At 42.9% G+C, this 20,343-nt stretch overlaps 4 protein-coding genes across 9 annotated transcripts in view; all 4 read right to left on the reverse strand.

The window, feature by feature from the left end:
• On the reverse strand, nt 1-9,353 carry LOC135334839 (uncharacterized). Its single transcript, XM_064530198.1, has 3 exons — nt 9,186-9,353; nt 8,438-9,041; nt 1-373 (listed from the first exon to the last, which is right to left on the reverse strand). Exons 1-3 carry the CDS (start codon nt 9,322-9,324, stop codon nt 196-198), a joined length of 921 nt encoding a protein of 306 aa, XP_064386268.1. The 5' UTR covers nt 9,325-9,353; the 3' UTR covers nt 1-195.
• The window catches only part of LOC135334825 (P-selectin-like), a 53,451-nt gene that overhangs the window by 21,592 nt on the left and 11,516 nt on the right, over nt 1-20,343 (reverse strand). For all 3 annotated transcript variants that reach the window (XM_064530171.1, XM_064530170.1, XM_064530169.1), the window contains exon 2: nt 12,813-13,139. In XM_064530171.1, coding sequence (XP_064386241.1) covers nt 12,813-13,139 — 327 coding nt within the window. The remainder of the gene's footprint in view (nt 1-12,812; nt 13,140-20,343) is intronic.
• Nucleotides 1-20,343, reverse strand: part of LOC135334769 (uncharacterized) — a 41,416-nt gene that overhangs the window by 9,884 nt on the left and 11,189 nt on the right. For 2 of the 3 annotated variants that reach the window (XM_064530076.1, XM_064530073.1), the window contains 3 exons: nt 18,132-18,458; nt 12,575-12,760; nt 12,331-12,516 (listed from right to left, as the gene is read on the reverse strand). In XM_064530076.1, coding sequence (XP_064386146.1) covers nt 12,331-12,516; nt 12,575-12,760; nt 18,132-18,458 — 699 coding nt within the window. Of the gene's footprint in view, nt 1-12,330; nt 12,517-12,574; nt 12,761-18,131; nt 18,459-19,212; nt 19,267-20,343 lie in introns of those variants that run through there. The other variant, XM_064530077.1, reaches the window with a different exon arrangement.
• The window catches only part of LOC135334819 (CUB and sushi domain-containing protein 3-like), a 20,810-nt gene continuing 9,794 nt past the window's right edge, over nt 9,328-20,343 (reverse strand). For both annotated transcript variants that reach the window (XM_064530160.1, XM_064530159.1), the window contains 4 exons: nt 10,300-10,482; nt 10,061-10,249; nt 9,824-10,010; nt 9,328-9,458 (listed from right to left, as the gene is read on the reverse strand). In XM_064530160.1, coding sequence (XP_064386230.1) covers nt 9,853-10,010; nt 10,061-10,249; nt 10,300-10,482 — 530 coding nt within the window. In that variant the 3' untranslated portion in view covers nt 9,328-9,458; nt 9,824-9,852. The remainder of the gene's footprint in view (nt 9,459-9,823; nt 10,011-10,060; nt 10,250-10,299; nt 10,483-20,343) is intronic.

Genomic DNA, 20,343 nt, shown 5'->3' on the forward strand with positions numbered 1-20,343 from the left:
GTTAAAAAAACAGGATATGACGTCATCAAATAATGGGATAATGGGTAATAAAGACCTCCCTCCCTCATCGGGTCGAGCTAGTATTCTCATCTGAAACAAGTATGCAACTAACAGTGGCCTAAAACTACAATACGACTACATGAAACAGTGACACATAGATCTACATTGACAAACTAGACTGTGTTTTTATAGTGTCTACTTGTTCTCTGTGTTGCAGTCAGTGGATGCATAAGCTGCACAGGCTGAGAGCTGGTAGTCTGCAGGAGGAGGGGGGCGTGGCTGGTCCACCACCTCATAGGCAGCCTCCTTTTGTAGTTTGCTCAACTCCTCGTAATCATGGGAGGGGAGATGACTCATCACCACTGGGGGTAGTCTGCACGAAATAGAATAATATATGGACTCACATGTACATAACTAGAGCACTAAAGTGCAAACCCTCAGCTGGTGATATGATATATACGATAATAAAGAAACCAGAAGAGTGATGATGCAGTGCATGTAGCATGTATGACTAGCACAGCAACTCAAGAGCAATAAAACTAAACCAGATTGGAGGCATGCTGAAACATTGAGTGGTACATGTCACATGAGACATGTACTGTGGACTGGGATCACAGCAAAGAAGCCTGGAGTCTTAGACTTAGAGAGGTATATATGGCTCCTGCCAGGCTGGAGTATATAGGATCGAGAGTCAGCCAACAACCAGTCACAATTTTAGCTTTCTACTATCAATTGTTCCAGGTACGGATCACTTCAGCTGCAACTACGTAATCAAGGCCACGTGTAGCTAGCTAGTGCCAACATGCAAGTTCAAGCTTCTTAGCTTTTGCTCGACAAAGAAGCTTTAACATCAAAATCTGTCACTATTTAAACCAAGATATTGTTCTGTGAAGGCTATACATGCTGTAAACGCAGCGCTGTGGTACCCAGGTGAGTAGATATACCTGTGACAAACAAAGAAACTAGAGCACTGAAGTGCAAACCCTCGGCTGGTGACATGATTATAAAGAAACCAGAAGAGTGATATAATGCAGTGCATGTATATATAGTGATGTATGACTGAGATGTCTAGCACAGCAACTCGGGAGCAATAAAACTAAACCAGACTGGAGGCATGAAACATTGAGAACAGAGTTTTAGTTGTATGAGGTGAACTAGGTCCTAGTCTAGGATCACAGCAAAGAAGCCTGGAGTCTCAGAGGAGTCAGCTAACAGCAAACAAGTCACAATTCTAGCTTTCTATTGTAGTGACCCTTTTCCACTGTTTTTGGTACTGGATCACTTCAGCTGTAAATACGGAGGTTGCCTCGAATAAAGGCCGCGTGCAGTAAAGATCTAGCTGCCAACGTGCAAGTTCAAGCTTCTTAGTTTTTGCTCGCTTTTATTCGACAACAAAGCTCTAACAGCGAAATCTACCATTGTTAAAACTAATAACTTACTGTGTGAAGGCTATCCATGCTATAAACGTAGTGCTGTGGCAGCCAGGTGAGCAGATCCAGAAATTACAAACAGACAAACCAAACTAGAGCACTAAAGTGCAAACCCTCGGCTGGTGACATGATTAAAAAGAAACCAGAAATATAATGCAGTGCATATAGTGATGTTGTTATCATGTAGGACTTGCACAGCAACTCAGGAGCAATAAAACTAAACCAGACTGGAGGCATGCTGAAACATTTCAGAACAGGTAGTGGTACTATAGCACTGTGGATTAGGATCACAGTAAAGAAGCCTGGAGTCTCAGAGAAGTATGGCTCCAGGTTCTGCATGGAGTAGGATCCCAGCCAGCAGCAGGAGCTACTATCTATGCTATAATTCAAGCTTCTACTTTAGTGACCCTGTTCCATTGTTCCTGGTATATACAGCTTTCTACTTTAGTGACCCTGTTCCATCGTTCTTGGTACAGGATCACTTCAGTTATAAGTAACGCATGTGCAAGTTCTGTTCAAGCTACATTTTGCTCGCTTTTATTAGACAAAGGAGCTTTAACACCGAAAGCTGCCACTATCAAAAGTACTAACTTGTTGTGTGGAGGCTACTTATGCTGTAAACGCAGTGCTAGAACATCCAGGTAAGCAGACCTAGTCACAAGCTTATTCAAGCTTCTTAGCTTTTGCTCGACAAAGAAGCTTTAACATCAAAATCTGCCACTATTTAAATCAAGATAATTATTGTTCTGTGAAGGCTATCTATGCTGTAAACGCAGCACTGTGGCATCCAGGTGAGTAGATATACCTGTGACAAACAAACAAACAAACAAACTAGAGCACTAAAGTGCAAACCTTCGGCTGGTGACATGATTATAAAGAAACCAGAAGACTGATATAATGCAGTGCATATAGTGATGTTGTTATCATCATCATGCATGACTTGCACAGCAACTCAGGAGCAATAAAACTAAACCAGACTGGAGGCATGCTGAAACATTTGAGAACAGGTAGTAGTACTATAAATATATGCACTGTGGATTAGGATCACAGCAAAGAAGCATGGAGTCTCAGAGAAGTATGGATCCCAGTCAGCTAAAGCAAGCTTTCTGGTTTAGTGACCCTGTTCCAATATTGTTCCTGGTATATACAGCTTTTTACTTTAGTGACCCTGTTCCATTGTTTCTGGACCTGGTACAGGATCACTTCAGTTATAAGTAACGCATGTGCAAGTTCTGTTCAAGCTACATTTTGCTCGCTTTTATTAGACAACGAAGCTTTAACACCGAAAGCTGCCACTATTAGAAGTACTGACTTGTTGTGTGGAGGCTACCCATGCTGTAAACGCAGTGCTAGAGCATCCAGGTAAGCAGACCCAGTCACAAGCTTCTTAGCTTTTGCTCTGTTTTTATTTGACAACGAAGGTTTAACATGAAATTCTGCCACTATTAAAATTAATAACTTGTTGTATGAAGGCTATCCATGCTGTAAACGCAGTGCCATGGCATGCAGGTGAGTAGACTCACACATTACAAACAAACAAACAGACCAACGGACTACTATACCCGTGGCCGCCCACGCGCGCCTCGGGTAACTAGAGCACTAAAGTGCAAACCCTCGGCTGGTGACATGATTATAAAGAAACCAGAAGAGTGATATAATGCAGTGCATATCATGCATGACTTGCACAGCAACTCAGGAGTAATAAAACTAAACCAGACACTGGAGGCATGCTGAAACATTGAGAACAGGTAGTGTTGGTACTATAGGTATATTCACACTGGATTAGGATCACAGCAAAGAAGCCTGGAGTCTCAGAGAAGTAGGGCTCCAGGTCCTGCATGGAGTAGGATCCCAGTCAGCTAAAGCAAGCTTTCTACTTTAGTAACCCTGTTCCATTGTTCCTGGTATATACAGCTTTCTACTTTAGTGACCCTGTTCCATTGTTCCTGGACCTGGTACAGGATCACTTCAGTTATAAGTAACGCATGTGCAAGTTCTGTTCAAGCTTTTTTTTTTTTTTTTTTTTTTTTTTCTTTATAATGTTTGATGCAGAGGAAGCATACAGGATATGACAAGGTAGCTAAATGAAGCTAATAATGAAGTCAGTCCATAACCAAAAAGTAAAGGTGCAGGTGCAGTTCTACTTAAGTGAAAAAAAGAAAAAAGGAAAAAAAAAATTTTTAACTTATTGCTATAATTTTGACAGGGATAATTTAAAAGCAGATGGGCTAGGGCTACTGATAACATTTAGGGGAAGGGAATTCCAAATGGGGATTACGCTTACAAAAAAGGAATGTCTATGGGCTAGGGTTTTAACATATGGTTTAAAAATAATTTGATTACGAGGGTGACGGGGGGAAGGGCGAGGATGGAGGGTGAAAACATTGGGAGATATTATAGATAAATTGTTAAGTATATTAAAGCAGACTTTCAGTTTTTGGTTTTTCCTTCGAGATGACAGAGGTTTCCAGTTTAAGGAGGCAAGCAGGTCAGGGTATTCTGCCCTCCACTGCTTCGTTACAATTTTCCCTGCAAATTTTTGGACGCTTTCCAGTTTTTTTATATCTGTGTGGTGATGAGGGTCCCAGACTGCACCGCAATAGTCTAACTTAGGCAGAACAGCCGTGCGGTAGATCTGGTTCCTGATCTGAGGTGGTGATTTATGGAAGTTGCGATGGATGAAGCCAAGATGTTGTTTGGCCTTCTTGCAGGTGTTGTGTATGTGACATGCCCATTTTAGATCATTATTGATAGTAACACCAAGGTACTTTACAGTATCACATGGGGAGATCCGATGGTTGTTTATATCTATATTCATTGGGATAGTGCGTGTAGAGCGAGTTATTGTAAGCAGTTTGGTCTTGGAGTGGTTTGCTGTGAGGCCGTGAGATTGCATCCAGGAGTTTATTTCATTGACATCTCCCTGTAGGTCCTGAGTTTCAATTGTCGAGTTTATGGGCTTGTAGAGAAGGATATCGTCTGCGTATAGAATGAGTTTGGCATTGGTGGACAGGTTGATGTTAGCAATTGAGTTCATGAAAATGTTGAATAATAGCGGTCCTAAGATTGACCCTTGTGGGACACCTGAGGTCACTGCAACAGGGTCTGACATAGTTCCTCCAGGACTACCCTTTGCTCTCTGTTGGTAAGATAGTCTTTTGTCCAATGCAGTAGGTTGCCACAAATGCCTACGGCTTGGAGAGAGGATATGATCTGTGGGTGGGGTACTGAGTCAAATGCTTTCTTGACGTCAAAGAACACAGTTGCCACTTGGTGATCATTTTCTAGAAGTTTGTGCCAGTCGTTAGTGACAGATAGGAGGGCTTCTTGAGTTGAAGATTTTGGTCTGAAGCCAAACTGGCAGTTTGACAGGAGCTTGTTTGAGTATAAGAACTTTGAGATTCTCTTGTGTACAATCCTTTCCAGAGCTTTTGAGATTAATGATAGGAGAGATATCGGTCGGTAGTTGCTAGGAGAAGTAGGATCCCCATCCTTCGGAATAGGAGTAACATTGGAGACTTTCCACAGGTCAGGGACTCTGCTTTGCTTGAGTGATCTATTGAATATCTTGGTGATTGTTGGGGAAATAGCAGTAGCAGTCCCTCGGATCATCTGGCTAGAAATGCCATCCGGACCGGAGGCAGTGTTTGGTTTGCAAGAAGATAAGAGATGGTGGACTTCCTCTTGGGTGCACTCAATGTCACTGAGTGAGCAGTTAGGTGTTGACATTTCCTCAGGAGTACTGCAGGATGCAGTTGGTGAGGTAAAGAATGAGGCAAATGCACTGTTCAGCATGTCAGCTTTTTCGAGCGAGGTTGTTGCTGTAGAATTATTGTTTTTCAGTTCAGCTGGTGTCCTGTTTTTTGACGGAGAGAGTTTGTTGTATGCTGACCAGAAATCTCTAGGGGAATTCAGTTTTCCTGCTAGGCACTTAAAGAATTTGGATTTTGCAGATCTCAGGGCAGCCAACGTTTTGTTCCGAGCACTGGTGTACTTGGACCATGCTAGCTCTGATTTGAGTAGCTTAGCTTGTTTGAAGAGTTTGAGTTTTCTTTTAACAGCATTCATGAGGTTGTTTGTAAGATAAGGTAGACGATGCCTGTGTTTGATGATTTTGGATGGGATTGTTTTAGACATAGTTAGTGTAAAAAAATCTAGCCATTGTGTCCAGAGAGTGTTAACATCATCCGAGGGGAAGGACTCAGTAGAGAGACATTGAAGAATGGCCTTAGCTTCATCAAAGTTCGCTTTTTTGTGGCAGCTACATTTTGCTCGCTTCTATTTGACAACGAAGCTTTAACACCGAAAGCTGCCACAATTAGAAGTACTAACTTGTTGTGTGGAGGCTACCCATGCTTTTAACAGCATTCATGAGAGCATCCAGGTAAGCAGACCCAGTCACAAGCTTCTTAGCTTTTGCTTGACAAAGAAGCTTTAACACCACAATCTGTCCCTATTTAAACCAAGATATTGTTGTGTGAAGGCTATCCATGTTGTAAACACAGTGCTGTGGCATCCAGGTGAGTAGATATACTCGTGACAAACAGACAAACAAACAAACAAACAAACAAACCAACAGACTACTATACCCGTGGCCTCCCACGCGCCTCGGGTAACAAACAGACCAACATACTACTATACCCGTGGCCGCCCACGCGCGCCTCGGGTAACGACTACTATACCCGTGGTCGCCCACGCGCGCCTCGGGTAATAAAGAAACCAGAAGAGTAATATAATGCAGTGCATGTAGCATGTATGACGAGCACAGCAACTCAAGAGCAATAAAACTAAACCAGACTGGAGGCATGCTGAAACATTGAGTGGTACATGGATTTACTGTTCCTGGTTAAAAACCTCAAACAACCACAGGACAACTTCAACATCCTAAACCACATTCGCTTCGTCACTACTTCGACAAGACTAGGCAGTGACCACAGACTGGCACACAACTATACAAGATGTAATAAGGCAAGACACTTTTATTTCAATAGAGTAGTGCGTCTGTGGAACGCAATGCCACGCATTGATCTTCAGATGTCGTATCGTGGAATAGAGAGTCTCCTGTCCAAGTTCTTCTGGGAAAATTTTATTAAAAACTTTGATCCAGACAACCTGTGTACATACCATGTCAAATGTCCCTGCTCTAACTGTCTCATCCACCCTAAATAGTTAACCAGCTGGACTTTTAAGAAGTCCAAGACTGGCAGTGGGCTACTTACTCTCACTACAGTGTACAACGTTTTAAGCGCTACTGAAAAGTTTATTATAAATAATAGTTAGACACTGTTTAGGAAGTTTCTACATGATTTAGAAGCCCAAAGGGCTGGTTGTAGTATCCCGAACGCAGTGAGGGTTCTACTAGCCCTGAGGACTTCTAAATCATGTGGAAACTTCCTAAACAGTGTCTAAGCATTTTAGATCATAGCAACCATGAGTATTTAGCCAATCAGATTTGAATGTTCTTATCTAATCTTTGCTACATGATTTTCTAAGTGAAGTACATGATTTTCTATTGAAGTACATGATTTTCTAAATTGGATAGAACATTTCCTCTAACCAATCAGATTGCAGTATTTATGACAAACATGATCTAATAATAAATAATAATCACAGCAAAGAAGCCTGGAGTCTTAGACTAAGAGAAGTATGGCTCCTTCCAGGCTAGAGTATAGGATCCAGAGTCAGTCAACAACCAGTCTAGTCACAATTCTACTTTCTTGACCCTTTAATATTCAATTGTTAATGTTCCTGGTACGGGATCACTTCAGCTGAAAATACGTAATCAAGCCTTGACTACGTATTTTCAGCTGAAGTGATCCTGTACCTTGACTCAAGGCCACGTAAGTTTAAGCTTCTTAGCTTTTGCTCGCTTTTATTCGACAAAGAAGCTTTAACATCAAAATCTGCCACTATTTAAACCAAGATATTGTTGTGTAAAGACTATCTATGCTGTAAACGCAGTGCTATGGCATCCAGGTGAGTAGATATACTTGTTACAAACAAACAAACAAACAAACAGACAAACTAGAGCACTAAAGTGCAAACCCTCGGCTGGTGACATGATTATAAAGAAACCAGAAGACTGATATAATGCAGTGCATATAGTGATGTTGTTATCATCATCATGCATGACTTGCACAGCAACTCAGGAGCAATAAAACTAAACCAGACTGGAGGCATGCTGAAACATTTGAGAACAGGTAGTAGTACTATAAATATATGCACTGTGGATTAGGATCACAGCAAAGAAGCATGGAGTCTCAGAGAAGTATGGCTCCAGGTCCTGCATGGATCCCAGTCAGCTAAAGCAAGCTTTCTGGTTTAGTGACCCTGTTCCAATATTGTTCCTGGTATATACAGCTTTCTACTTTAGTGACCCTGTTCCATTGTTTCTGGACCTGGTACAGGATCACTTCAGTTATAAGTAACGCATGTGCAAGTTCTGTTCAAGCTACATTTTGCTGGCTTTTATTAGACAACGAAGCTTTAACACCGAAAGCTGCCACTATTAGAAGTACTGACTTGTTGTGTGGAGGCTACCCATGCTGTAAACGCAGTGCTAGAGCATCCAGGTAAGCAGACCCAGTCACAAGCTTCTTAGCTTTTGCTCGTTTTTATTAGACAACGAAGGTTTAACATGAAATTCTGCCACTATTAAAATTAATAACTTGTTGTATGAAGGCTATCCATGCTGTAAACGCAGTGCCATGGCATGCAGGTGAGTAGACTCACACATTACAAACAAACAAACAAACAGACCAACGGACTACTATACCCGTGGCCGCCCACGCGCGCCTCGGGTAACAAACCAACAGACTACTATACCCGTGGCCGCCCACGCGCGCCTCGGGTAACAAAAAAGACCAACGGACTACTATACTATACCCGTGGCTGCCCACGCGCCTCGGGTAATTATAATTATTCTAGTATAAGGGCAGAAGGTCTCTATACAACCACACTGGTATGTACAGCTACTTCATTCACAGACCATGCACACTAACACTCACTGTGTTGGTTGGCTGCCTGTCCTCTCATCACTCATGTCCTTGGATCCAGACCTCCGTTGCCTCAACATAACCAGCACAAGCAATATGATCAGTACTAGCACAGCAATGGCCAAGACTCCAGCAACCACCCCACCAGCCACTGCACCAACATTGACCACTACACTCTCTGTGGGTGACTCTGAGGTAATAGCTATAGAAGATGTTGGAGTAGCCACCTGCGTCCGATTAGTGATGTCCTCAGGGCACTCTGGATTATTGAGGTTAGCAATGACAATCGGACAACTGTTAGTTACACTGAGGCCTGCTCTCTGCACCACAACGATTGGATCATTCTCAACCCACTGTTCCATTAGCCTAGCCAGTTGTATGGTGGATACACTCTCTGTTCCAGTGAGCACAGCTCGGTAGGTCACATGACTAGGGGAGTCGTCAAAACAAACCATGAATGAATTCAAAATGAGGGAGGAGTTAAATCCACAGGCACACTGGCTTTCAATGCCTTGTGTCAGACTATTGGTGATGTCATCTGTTTTCATATCAGCGTCTAGTTCAGTGTACACTCTGCAGTTTGTTATTCCCTCCAGACCAAGTTGAATGTGCAGGCCTATGGAATGTGGAATAGTTGGAAAAGAAGCCTGATGCCAATAAAGCTATATATACATCATTGGGAGATTCACATAACAACTAGTCTGTTTACATTGTTCGTGTGAAATTGAATCAACAGCTACAAAAACAACATTACACTTACTCATGAACTCAATGGTGTAGTGAGCAGCTACAGTGTGTTCCCCCTCAAGCTGACTGGAGGTGAGGATGACCTGACAGCTGTACTGACCAGCGTCTGACAAGTAGAGAGTGTCAAAGTTGAGGGTTGCTGTGCTGGTCATGAGTGACCCTCCCTCCCTCGTCCACTAGTAGGAGAGAGTGGGTTGTAGAGAGGCCCCTCCACTCAGGGAACAAGTGAGGGAGAAACTCTGACCAGCCATTGGACCTCCACTGGGGCTGATCACCACTTGTATGGCTGGATGGAAGAGAGTGGGTGTAAACAAAACAATAATAATGTAAAGAAGCTTTGTTCACTTTCACTATAGCAGAATAAACAAAGCTGCTACAGCAACACATGAGAGGCTATAGACAACAACAAAATATAGCGGGTGGGGTAAAAAATTCGTTCAACCTCGAAAACAGAGATTCACGGAAGTAAACATTTCATTGTCTGCACTGCATTGTATGCGTTCCGGTAAGCCACACCTACATTTTTGTGGGGACAATTTCGTGGAGGTCAGCTTGCCCACGAAAATTACCCGCTATACGGTATAGATTCATGTACTGTTTTTGCAATGCCTATAAAGGTAGGAAGAAAGTAACACATGTGTGAGAACTGACTTTGACAGAATGGCTCAGTCCCACTCCAGCTACGGTCTGGTTGACATGTTCTCATAATTATTGTCTCCACGCAGCAAAAATCCCATCCCACAAGAGTAAGTGGCAGTACTCCCATCAGTACGTGGAGGAGAGGTTGATGAATAGGTAATGACTCCATTAGTGATGCTGGGTAGGTCCTCACATGTTCCTGTAAAGATACCATAATTATAGGGATTTTAATTGAAGATAATAGCTTACCAATACATGTTAGCATTGATCCACTCCACATTCCTCCACTAGCACTGTCAGTACATGTCCTGGTAGCATCACCAGAGAGCACAAACGAGTCACTACAGATGTGGGTAGCCACTCTACCCACTGGGATAGGAGGGTTGTCCATAGTGTAAGTGATGTCACCATTTGATAGAGTGAGAGCAGGACAGCTTGCTGTAAGATAAGTCATGTACACTAAAGGGACAAGCAATAAAGGAAGATACCTTGACAGACAGTGTCTCCTCCACTCCAGGTATTGTCTGATTGACATGTTCTTGTTCTGGGACCAAAGATATCGTACCCAGTGTCACAGGTGTAGGTGGCCACTGTCCCCGCTGGTCTTGGGGAGAACATCGTATCATAGCTAATCACTCCATTAGCAGGTGAGGGAAGATCCTGACAAATAGCTGCATGAATACAATATACAGATATGATCTTTACATATGAGGAACAGTATTCTCCACAGTAGCATTTTTTGCCATTCACCAACCTGTACAGGTAGGAGTACCACCAATTAGCGCACTCCACCCAGTGGTAGTACAAGTCCTTGATAGTGTCCCACTGAAGTCATACCCAGTCACACAGCTGTAGGTGGCAATGGAGTCCATAGCTCTGGGGATGGTGGTGTCACTGTACGTCACTCCTCCATTGGTTGGTACGCCAAGGTTGGGGCAAATCACTAAATGGAAATAAGTTGATCGTTTTCACCATCAACAGCTATAACAATAACTTGTGACACCCAAACAATAAATCTTACTCACGATTACAAATCAGCAGAAAAAATTCACAATTTGTAACTGTGTTCGTTATAAGGTACCATCTATACACTTGACTACTACACGAGGCATACCAGTACAGGTGGGTGCAGTGAGGCTCCATGTTGTATTAGCCTGACAAGTCCTGGTCACAGTTCCAACCAGAGTGTATCCAGTGTTACAGGTGTAGGTAGCAGTCATCATGAAGGTGGTTCCAGAGGATGTGTCCACTGCTCCATTGGAGGGGGCGTCCAGGGAACCACAGTTGACAGCTAAACGACAAAAATAAATTTGTATTTGATATTGATGTCATACTCACGATTACAGGAAGGTTCTGACCCACTCCAGTCTCCATTAGCCTGACAAACCCTGGTCATATCTCCACTACGTGTGTAGCCAGTGTTACAGGTGTAGGTAGCACTGCTTTGGTAGATGGTCCCTGCTGTAGTGACTCTTCCATTGATAGGATCATCCAATGATCCACAGCTAACTACTGTAAGGAACAACATTACATGTGTACAATGTGCCTATTAAACTTCTAACCTGTACAAGTTGAATTACCACCATCAGTCCACCCACTGACACTACAGGTCCTTGGTACACCTCCACTGAATTCATACCCCAAGACACAGCTGTAGGTAACCGTGGAACCCACAGCTCTGGGAATGGCGACGTCGCTGTAGGTCACCACTCCATTGGCCGGTAGTTGGACGTTGGGGCAAATCACTGAATAGAAATAGCATTTAGTTATATAACTCATAAAGTCGTTAGTTTGAGTACATACGTGTACAAGTGAGGGATGATCCACTCCATGATCTATCAGACTGACAGGTCCTAGTGCCTCCACCAGCTAACACGATGTACCCAGTGACACAGCTCTGTGTAGCCATGGTTCCCTGAAGGTGTGGTGAGGTACTAGAGCCATAGCTAATCATTACATTGACCAGTGAAGGAAGGTCATCACAGAGGGCTGTGGGAAATAGTCTGATACAATACCTTCAGTGATGTGTCTTACCTGTACACACTGGTGCTGTACTCCAGCTCCCACTAGCAAGACAAGTTATCATGGCTGATCCTGACCATTGGTACCCAGTGTTGCAGGTGTAGGTGGTCGTCTCTCCAAATGTTGTACCAGTAGAAGTCCTGCCACTATTGGTAACAGTAGGAGGGTTGCCACAGGAGACAGCTGAATGGGAGAGGAGGGAGGTGTCAGTCATAGTGAAACATTTAATCACATGCATACGTTCACAAACTGGTGCAGCTGGACTCCACACTCCATCAGTTAGTGTAGTTGCTCCACTTGTTCCACTTGCTCCACAAGTTCTGCTCTCACTACCAACACGGACGTATCCAGTGTCACAGGTGTAGGTAGCAGTCATCATGAAGATGGTTCCAGAGGATGTACTGACTAGTCCATTATTAATAGTCAGTGGTCCACAGTCAACAGCTGTGGGGAGATGCTTGATCACCATTACTTCTAACCCACCATTGCTAACTCACGTGGACAAGTAAATGTTGGTGCCACTCCTGACCACACACCGTCAGCTTGACATGTTCTAGCACTACCACTATTACCAGTGAGGACGTAGCCAGTATCACAGCTGTATGTAACAACAGTGAGGTAGTCCCGACTAGTGGTGGACAAGGCTCCATTGGTAGGGGAGGTTAGGACAGGGCAGGTGACGACTGTGTTGGGAAGCCATAGCTTATACACACAATGAACTACTGACTAGTCTAGTCTTACTTGTACAAGTAAGTGTAGGTGGTGGTGGAGACCAGGTACCAGCACTAGTAGTACCAGTACTCATACAAGTTATCGGAGTAGCTCCACTGATGGTGTACCCAGTGTCACAGGTGTAGGTGGCCATGTTGGTGGTTGCATCGTATGAGATCATTCCATTAGACAGGGGACTCAGTGTGGGGCAGGGAGCTGTGGGGGGTGGGGGTTAGTATTGGACATAGACAATATAGTCAGCACTCACTGAAGGTGACACATCTCCTCTCATTGGTGGCAGTCCTCACACAGCAGTGTTCTCCATCAGGACTGAAGTGTGCGGGACCACGATGCAGAACAACGCCAAAATCAGGAACATCTCTGATGAACACTTCGTCCTCAACTGCCAACACTCTACTTTCAAGTTGCAATGCACTCCCATTGGGGAACAGCCACAATACACTACCAGTATCTTCGGTGAAGCAAAGCCAGGGGCGTGGTGTACCACTAGCTCCTGATCCAACATCAGTGAATGAGATGATCTCTCCAGTGTGGTCAGTGCCATCACCGAATTCATTGGATGCTGCCAGTCCAGCTGTATGCCATAATACAATAATTGATGCTCTGATACCAAACCTATAATACTTGTTTCATCTACTATCCAATAGCACAGCTATTAGCTTAGCCATAATTATAGCTGACTGCATGATAGTATCTATGCATGATCTATATCAACTCACTCAAAGCCTGCCCATACACTAGGGAAGCACTTCCCAGCAGACAGCAGAGAAATAATCTTGAGGGGAACATTCTCATTATTCTTGTAGCCAAGAGTTCATTATTCATCCTATATTAAATAAACTCTTGCTATAAGGTTAGCTGATATTGCTCAATTGCATTCTTGCGAATCTGTCATACTGAAAGCACACACTATACAAAGTCATGGATAAGGAAGTGTGCACATGACATGTCTACATTGCAGTTCTATAGAATAACACTGTTCAGTGGTCCCAGTTAGTGTGTGTATAGTGTTATCTCCCTCCATTGTACCCAGGGAACAGGTCCAATAGTACTGCCTGTAGAGACTTGTTGACTGTCATGGCATAGTCCTTGCCCAGGTCATGACGACAGTTGGGGCAGCTGTACACGTCCACCTTGAAGGAACGACTCAGACACGTCTAGTATGTGGGTGTGTGTGTGTGCATGTGTGTGTGTGTGGGGGGCGGGGGGCGGGGGTAAGTGAGGGACGCAGTGTGATAGTGTACACTTACATAAGATACTCAAAGCAAAACCATGCAGTTTACTAATTATAATTATATATGGATGCACAGAAATTGATGCATTTAAAAAAGGTCTATGAAACTAGAAAAAAGGTTTCCATTATGAAGCCACACATAGAGTAGAAGAAGGTATTATGAGACGGAACCAACTATGAGACAGCTGTTTAAAACAGGAGTGCTTCAGCTATTCTGTCTGCATTTAATAGCACTACCACTCTAGTATTTTTTCCAACAGAAATTTGGAGTTGTATGCTTGTGTTGACAAAGATACCATAGTTTGTTTAAGTACAGAATTTAATTGGAAAAAACATTTTAAGTGACCAAATTTAAGTGGGTGCCAAATGTTTGTAGTAAAATTCACTAGGTATCTGTTAAAACAGGAGTAACTGTTTTTATAGGCAGAATAATCACTATATTACATATCAGAAAGTTCCACATTATGTTATAACAGCCAATTAGCGTTAAAATTAATTAATTGCAATGGTGTCTCATAATACCCCCCCCTGTCTCATAATACCCGAATCACTTTGAACACTAAATGCTAGCATTAGCTGCGAACAAAGCACTGTCACTAATTTATTTTTGCTTGCATGCAAGCCTATTGACCATAGTAGTTAGTGAACAGGTTATTTAGCTCCCTCAAGATTACTGCAAGACAGGGGGGTCAGAAACATTTAGAGGTCTCATAATACCCCCTTGTACTCTATATATATATACAATGCATGTACTAATGACGCAGTGCATTAGTGATCTCTGGTTTCCCAACAACTTACAGATGTTGTGGCTGCAGGTGGTAGTGACGGGCTGGTAGACCACTTCCTGACACACGATGCAGTTGAATGTCTCCTGGATACGACTCAGCAGACCAGCCTTAGGGAGGGAAACAAAGAAACCAAAACATTGTGTACATGCAGTATACAGTACTACTACTACAGTACATGCAGTGCAGTACAATACCTTTACCATCCAGAATTCAAGTACAACCTTAACCAGCAATTGCATTGTGAAGTGCACAAACTGATTAAAAAATATGCTTTAGTCTATGTTCACTTAGCTGGTATAGTGGTTGATATGGGAACAGCAGGACAGTTTGTCATTAACTGCAGGTCTGTTGAAAATTGTGGACAATGTACTCCCACCAGGACCCTGCCACGATGTACGTACTACCAGGGTTGGTGTAGCAATACCAGGCTCGTGGATCAGTTACCAACTCTTGATCCAACATCAGAGAACGATATGATTTCTCCAGTGTGTTCATGCAGTGCCATCGGGCTCCTTGGATGCTGCCAGTCGAACTGTATGCCATTAATACAATTGATGCTCTGCCTGCACTCGTTTCATCTACTAGATCTAGATTACACCAGTATAGCACTAGCCTGGAGTCGAGGCACATATTAATATATGCACAAGACCTAGTGCATATATAATTATTTCCCTATAATGGTAACTATAGTTAATTTGCAGTATTAAGACTTCCTTCAGCTGTCCAGGTATTCTAGGGCACTATTATAGCTCCAATTCTAGCTATAGTTTAGACTCTTAACATGCTCTGCAGTGTCTAGTCTGTGCGCCTGTGTGATAACTTTCATGGACTTTGTGTTCCTTTCTCAGTATATAGGACTAGCTACTTGTTCCCTGCATGCATTACATCTTCAAGGGCAAACAGAACAGATCCATACAAGAGAAAGGAATAAAACATAAAATAAATATCAACTTCCTAAATTACATGAAACATTGTACATTGACAAACTCTATATACTTGTGAAACATTGTACATCGACAAACTCTATACTTGTGAAACATTGTACATTGACAAACTCTATACTTGTGAAACATTGTACATTGACAAACTACTAGACTTTACATAGTGTCTACTTGTTCTCTGTGTTGAAGTAAGTAGTGGGTACATAAGCTGCACAAGCTGAGAGCTGGTAGCCTGCAGGAGGAGGGGGGCGTGGCTGGTCCACCACCTCATAGGTAGCCTCCTCCTGTAGTTTGCTCAACTCCTCGTAATCTTGGGAGGGGAGATGACTCATCACCACTGTGGGTAGTCTGTAAGGGAAATAGAAGAATGGAATCCTATATATATACATGCACACATGGGCAGAAAAGGTCTCTATACAATCACACCATATATGCACTGTACAGCTACTTCATTCACAGACCATGCACACTAACACTCACTCTGTTGGTTGCCTGCTTGTCTTCTCATCACTCATGTCCTTGGATCCAGACCTCCGTCGCCTCAACATAACCAGCACTATTACAATCAGTGATAACACAGCAATGGCCAAACCTCCAGCAACCACCCCACCAGCCACTGCACCAACATTGACCACTACACTCTCTGTGGGTGAGGTAGTAGCAGTTGTCCGATTAGTGATATCCTCAGGGCACTCTGGACCGTCTCTGTCAGTGATCACCACAGGGCAAGTGTTTGTCAAACCAAGTCGGGTACTTTGTACTATGATGCTTGAAGTGTCGCTAATCCATTGTTCAATTAAAGAAATGAGTTCCACAGCAGATACAGTTTCTGTTCGAGTCAGCACAGCTCTGTAGGTCACATGACTAGAGGAGCTGTCAAAACAATCAATGAACTCGTCAGTGAGAAAGGAGGGGCTGAACCCACAAGCACACAATCCTTCAACACCTTGAGATAGTCTGGTAGTGATGTCACTGGCTTTGGCCATTGTCTCTAAGTCAATGTACACCTCGCAATTTGTTACTCCATCCAAACGAACTTGGATGTTGAGTGCTATTATAATATGTTTACCATAATCAAATCTGTATACGTATCAACACTACCTATATACACAATCTTAATTGGGCGTCAGGGTTTCATCTAGGATTAAAAGTTTGGGGGGGGGGGAGGTTTACGCACGCCGCCAAATGTTTGGCCACTCGCACATTTGTTGACCACACCCCTATTACATGCTAGTACATCACAGTAGATCTAGTTACATATTCCACATCATAGACAGTACTAATGTGATGATGTCATTATTATACAAATATTTTGGGGGGGAAGATGAGTGTTTTGGGGGGGGAAGATTCACTAGATGAAACCCTGGACGTGATTGTTTAATGGAAATGTATATGCTTTTCAACTTACTCATGAACTCAATGGTGTAGTGAGCAGCTACAGTGTGTTCCCCCTCAAGTTGACTGGAGGTGAGGATGACCTGACAGCTGTACTGACCAGCGTCTGACAAATAGAGAGTGTCAAAGTTGAGGGTTGCTGTGCTGGTCATGAGTGACCCTCCCTCCCTCGTCCACTGGTAGGAGAGGGTGGGTTGTAGAGAGGCCCCTCCACTCAGAGAACAAGTGAGGGAGAAACTCTGACCAGCCATTGGAACACCACTGGGGATGATCACCAACTCTGTAAACATCAGAACAATGTATAGTTCCATCCACTGAGATGACAGAATGATGACAACAGGTGTACCAAAATGAATTATGCACGGCTACTGTTAACATACAATTGATGTTGCTAATAACTTGCGTACGTAAACAGGTTGGAGCATCTGGAGTCCACTGTCCATCAATACCACAAGTCCGAGTGTTTGCTCCAATGAGAGTGTATCCAGTGTTACAGGTGTAGGTAGCAGTCATCATGAAAGTGGTTCCAGAGGATGTGTCCACTGCTCCACTAGAGGGGTTAGCGAGGCCATTACAGTCAACAACTGCATGTAATTATCGTAATTATAAGGTATCCTCTATACACTTGACTAGAATATTTTGCGAGCATCAGATATATATGCGAACTTTGCGAGGATTGATCAATTCACAACAATAAAACACTGGTAAATATACACATGATCCTTACCAGAACGCACTATAGTTAGATCTAAAAGGGTCAATTTTTCTGCTCATTTGGCTCATTTGCAAAGGTTTTTCACCAGCAAAATATTCTAGTAATACAGTTATTGTAAGAGTAGCACTTGGCTATAATAGATGGTTTGTATGTATATAGCCTCGATTTCGTTCTAAACACCAGCAAAAAATAATTCCAGAAATAAAAAAATTTTGCTCTTCTGTGGCGCTATAATCAGAAGGAAACAGTACAGAGTACTCACATGCACAAGTAACTGTAGGTGGTGATGGAGACCAGGTACCAGCACTAGTGCCATCACTCATACAAGTTATCGGAGTAGCTCCACTGATGGTGTACCCAGTGTCACAGGTGTAGGTGGCCATGTTGGTGGCTGCATCATACGAGATCCTTCCATTAGACAGGGAACTCAGTGTGGGGCAGGGAGCTGTGGGGGGTGGGGGTATTGGACATAGACAATGTAGTCAGCACTCACTGAAGGTGAGACATCTCCTCTCTGCAGGGCCTTCAGCAATCCTCACACAGCAGTGTTCTCCATCAGGACTGAAGTGTGAGGGACCACGATGCAAAACAACGGCAGTAAAATCAACACTACTGATGAACAGTTCGTCATCAACTGCATCCCTGTCGCGAACTATGGGCAATGTGCTCCCACCAGGACCCTGCCACACTGCACCAGCAGGTTCAGTGTAGCAATACCAGGCTCGTGGATCAGTACCAACTCCTGATCCAACATCAGAGAACGAGATGATCTCTCCAGTGTGGTCAGTGCCAGGGGGCTCAGTGGGTGATGCCAGTCGAGCTGTATGCCAATAATACAATAATTGATGCTCTGATACCAAATCTATACAGTGCAACAATCAAAGAGAGTAGTTTTTTTTTCACAGTTTGTTGCATATCTTTTGAAGTTTAGGTGATGTGATCTATTTGAGTGCAGGTACTGAAAGTTCAACTATTGGCGCTTCCATTGGACCACCTCCTGTTACATCATGTGACATCATCAATATAAATCGGCTGTCTGAAGATGTGTACTTCCGAAAATATGTTAGTAATAAAAGTAGCTTATTTGTTTGAGTTAAGATGTGAAATTTGTTGTGCATGTACCTGAGTATATTGCTCATCTTTTGAATGAAATATCAAGAGAAATCGAATGACATAAAATCGAAAGTTGTATTCCTAACATATTTGCCACCAAAAAACAACAAAATGCAGTATTTCTCAGAACTTACTAGTAGCCCAGACTTCTGTTGAAGCTTACAAGTTGAACAATATACTCAGGTACATGCACAACAAATTTCAGATCTTAACTCAAACAAATAAGCTACTTCTATTCCTAACATATTTTCGAAAGTACACATCTTCAGACAGCCATTTTATATTGATGATGTCATGTGATGTAACAGGTGGTGGTCCAATGGAAGTGCCAATAGTTGAACTTTCAGTACTTGCACTCAAATAGATCATATCACTTTTACTTTAGAAGATATGCCACAAGATTTAATAGTATTACACTACATATAAAAATAGTTTGCAGTATTACACTGCAATCAACTCACCCAAAGTCTGCTTTTCCAGTAGGCTACAATCGAGGCTATAGGGAGTGGCTACATTTACTTCTATTTAGAACGTGACATAATTCAACGCAGTGCCAAACTGTGAAATATCTATTCAACGCAGCTGTCGCTATTCTTAGAGGTCAGAAGCTCCAGGGTGTCGCATATTTGGAGGGTCGCTTTAAATCGAGGTATTGCGGTATAGTTACTAGCTCGACTCGTGCTCTTAAGTCTTAACTCTATACTACCGTATTACTAGAATGTTTACGAACATCAAACATATGCGAAATTTGTGAGGATTGATCAATTCACAGCAATAAAATACTGATAAATACACACGATCCTTACCAGAACGCACTCAAAGGGGTCAATTTTTCTGCTGATTTGGCTCATTCGCAAAGGCTTTTCACCAGCAAAATATATACAGTAAAAGTAAAATATACAGTAAAAGTAAAAGTAGCACTTGGCTATAATAGATGGTTTGTATCAAGAGTTCATTAGGAAAAGTACGCAACTCCACTTAAAACCATAGGGGGCGTTTCTCCAACTTACGTCGCAACCACATGCTGTTGTATAAACTGTGAAATCAAATTTGCAATGAATAACATAGTGATGATTCACTAATGTTATTCATTTACAACTGCCAGTAGGAAAGGCAGAGAAGTATGACTCTTGGATGGAGTGATCCTAGTCGGGCGCCGCCGCTCGACTAGAGTGATCCCAGAGTCAGCTAACAGAGCAACAGACAAGTCACAATTCTATTGTAGTGACCCATTTCCACTGCTTTTGGTATGGGATAACTTCAGCTGTAAATACGGAGGGTGCCTCGAATAAAGGCCGCGTGTAGTTAGCTAGCTAGCTGCCAACGTGCAAGTTCAAGCTTCTTTAATGGTTTTTGCTCGCTTTTATTCGACAACAAAGCTCTAACATCGAAATCTACAATTGTTAAAACTAATAACTTACTGTGTGAAGGCTATCCATGCTATAAACGCAGTGCTGTGGCAGCCAGGTGAGCAGACCCAGAAATTACAAACAGATAAACAGACAAACCAAACGACTACTATACTCGTGGCCACCCACGCGCGCCTCGGGTAATAATGTTGCACTTTTGGCGCTATAATCAGAAGGAAACAG

This window comes from Halichondria panicea, chromosome 4 (assembly GCF_963675165.1).
Source record: "Halichondria panicea chromosome 4, odHalPani1.1, whole genome shotgun sequence".
Lineage (NCBI taxonomy): Eukaryota > Metazoa > Porifera > Demospongiae > Suberitida > Halichondriidae > Halichondria > Halichondria panicea.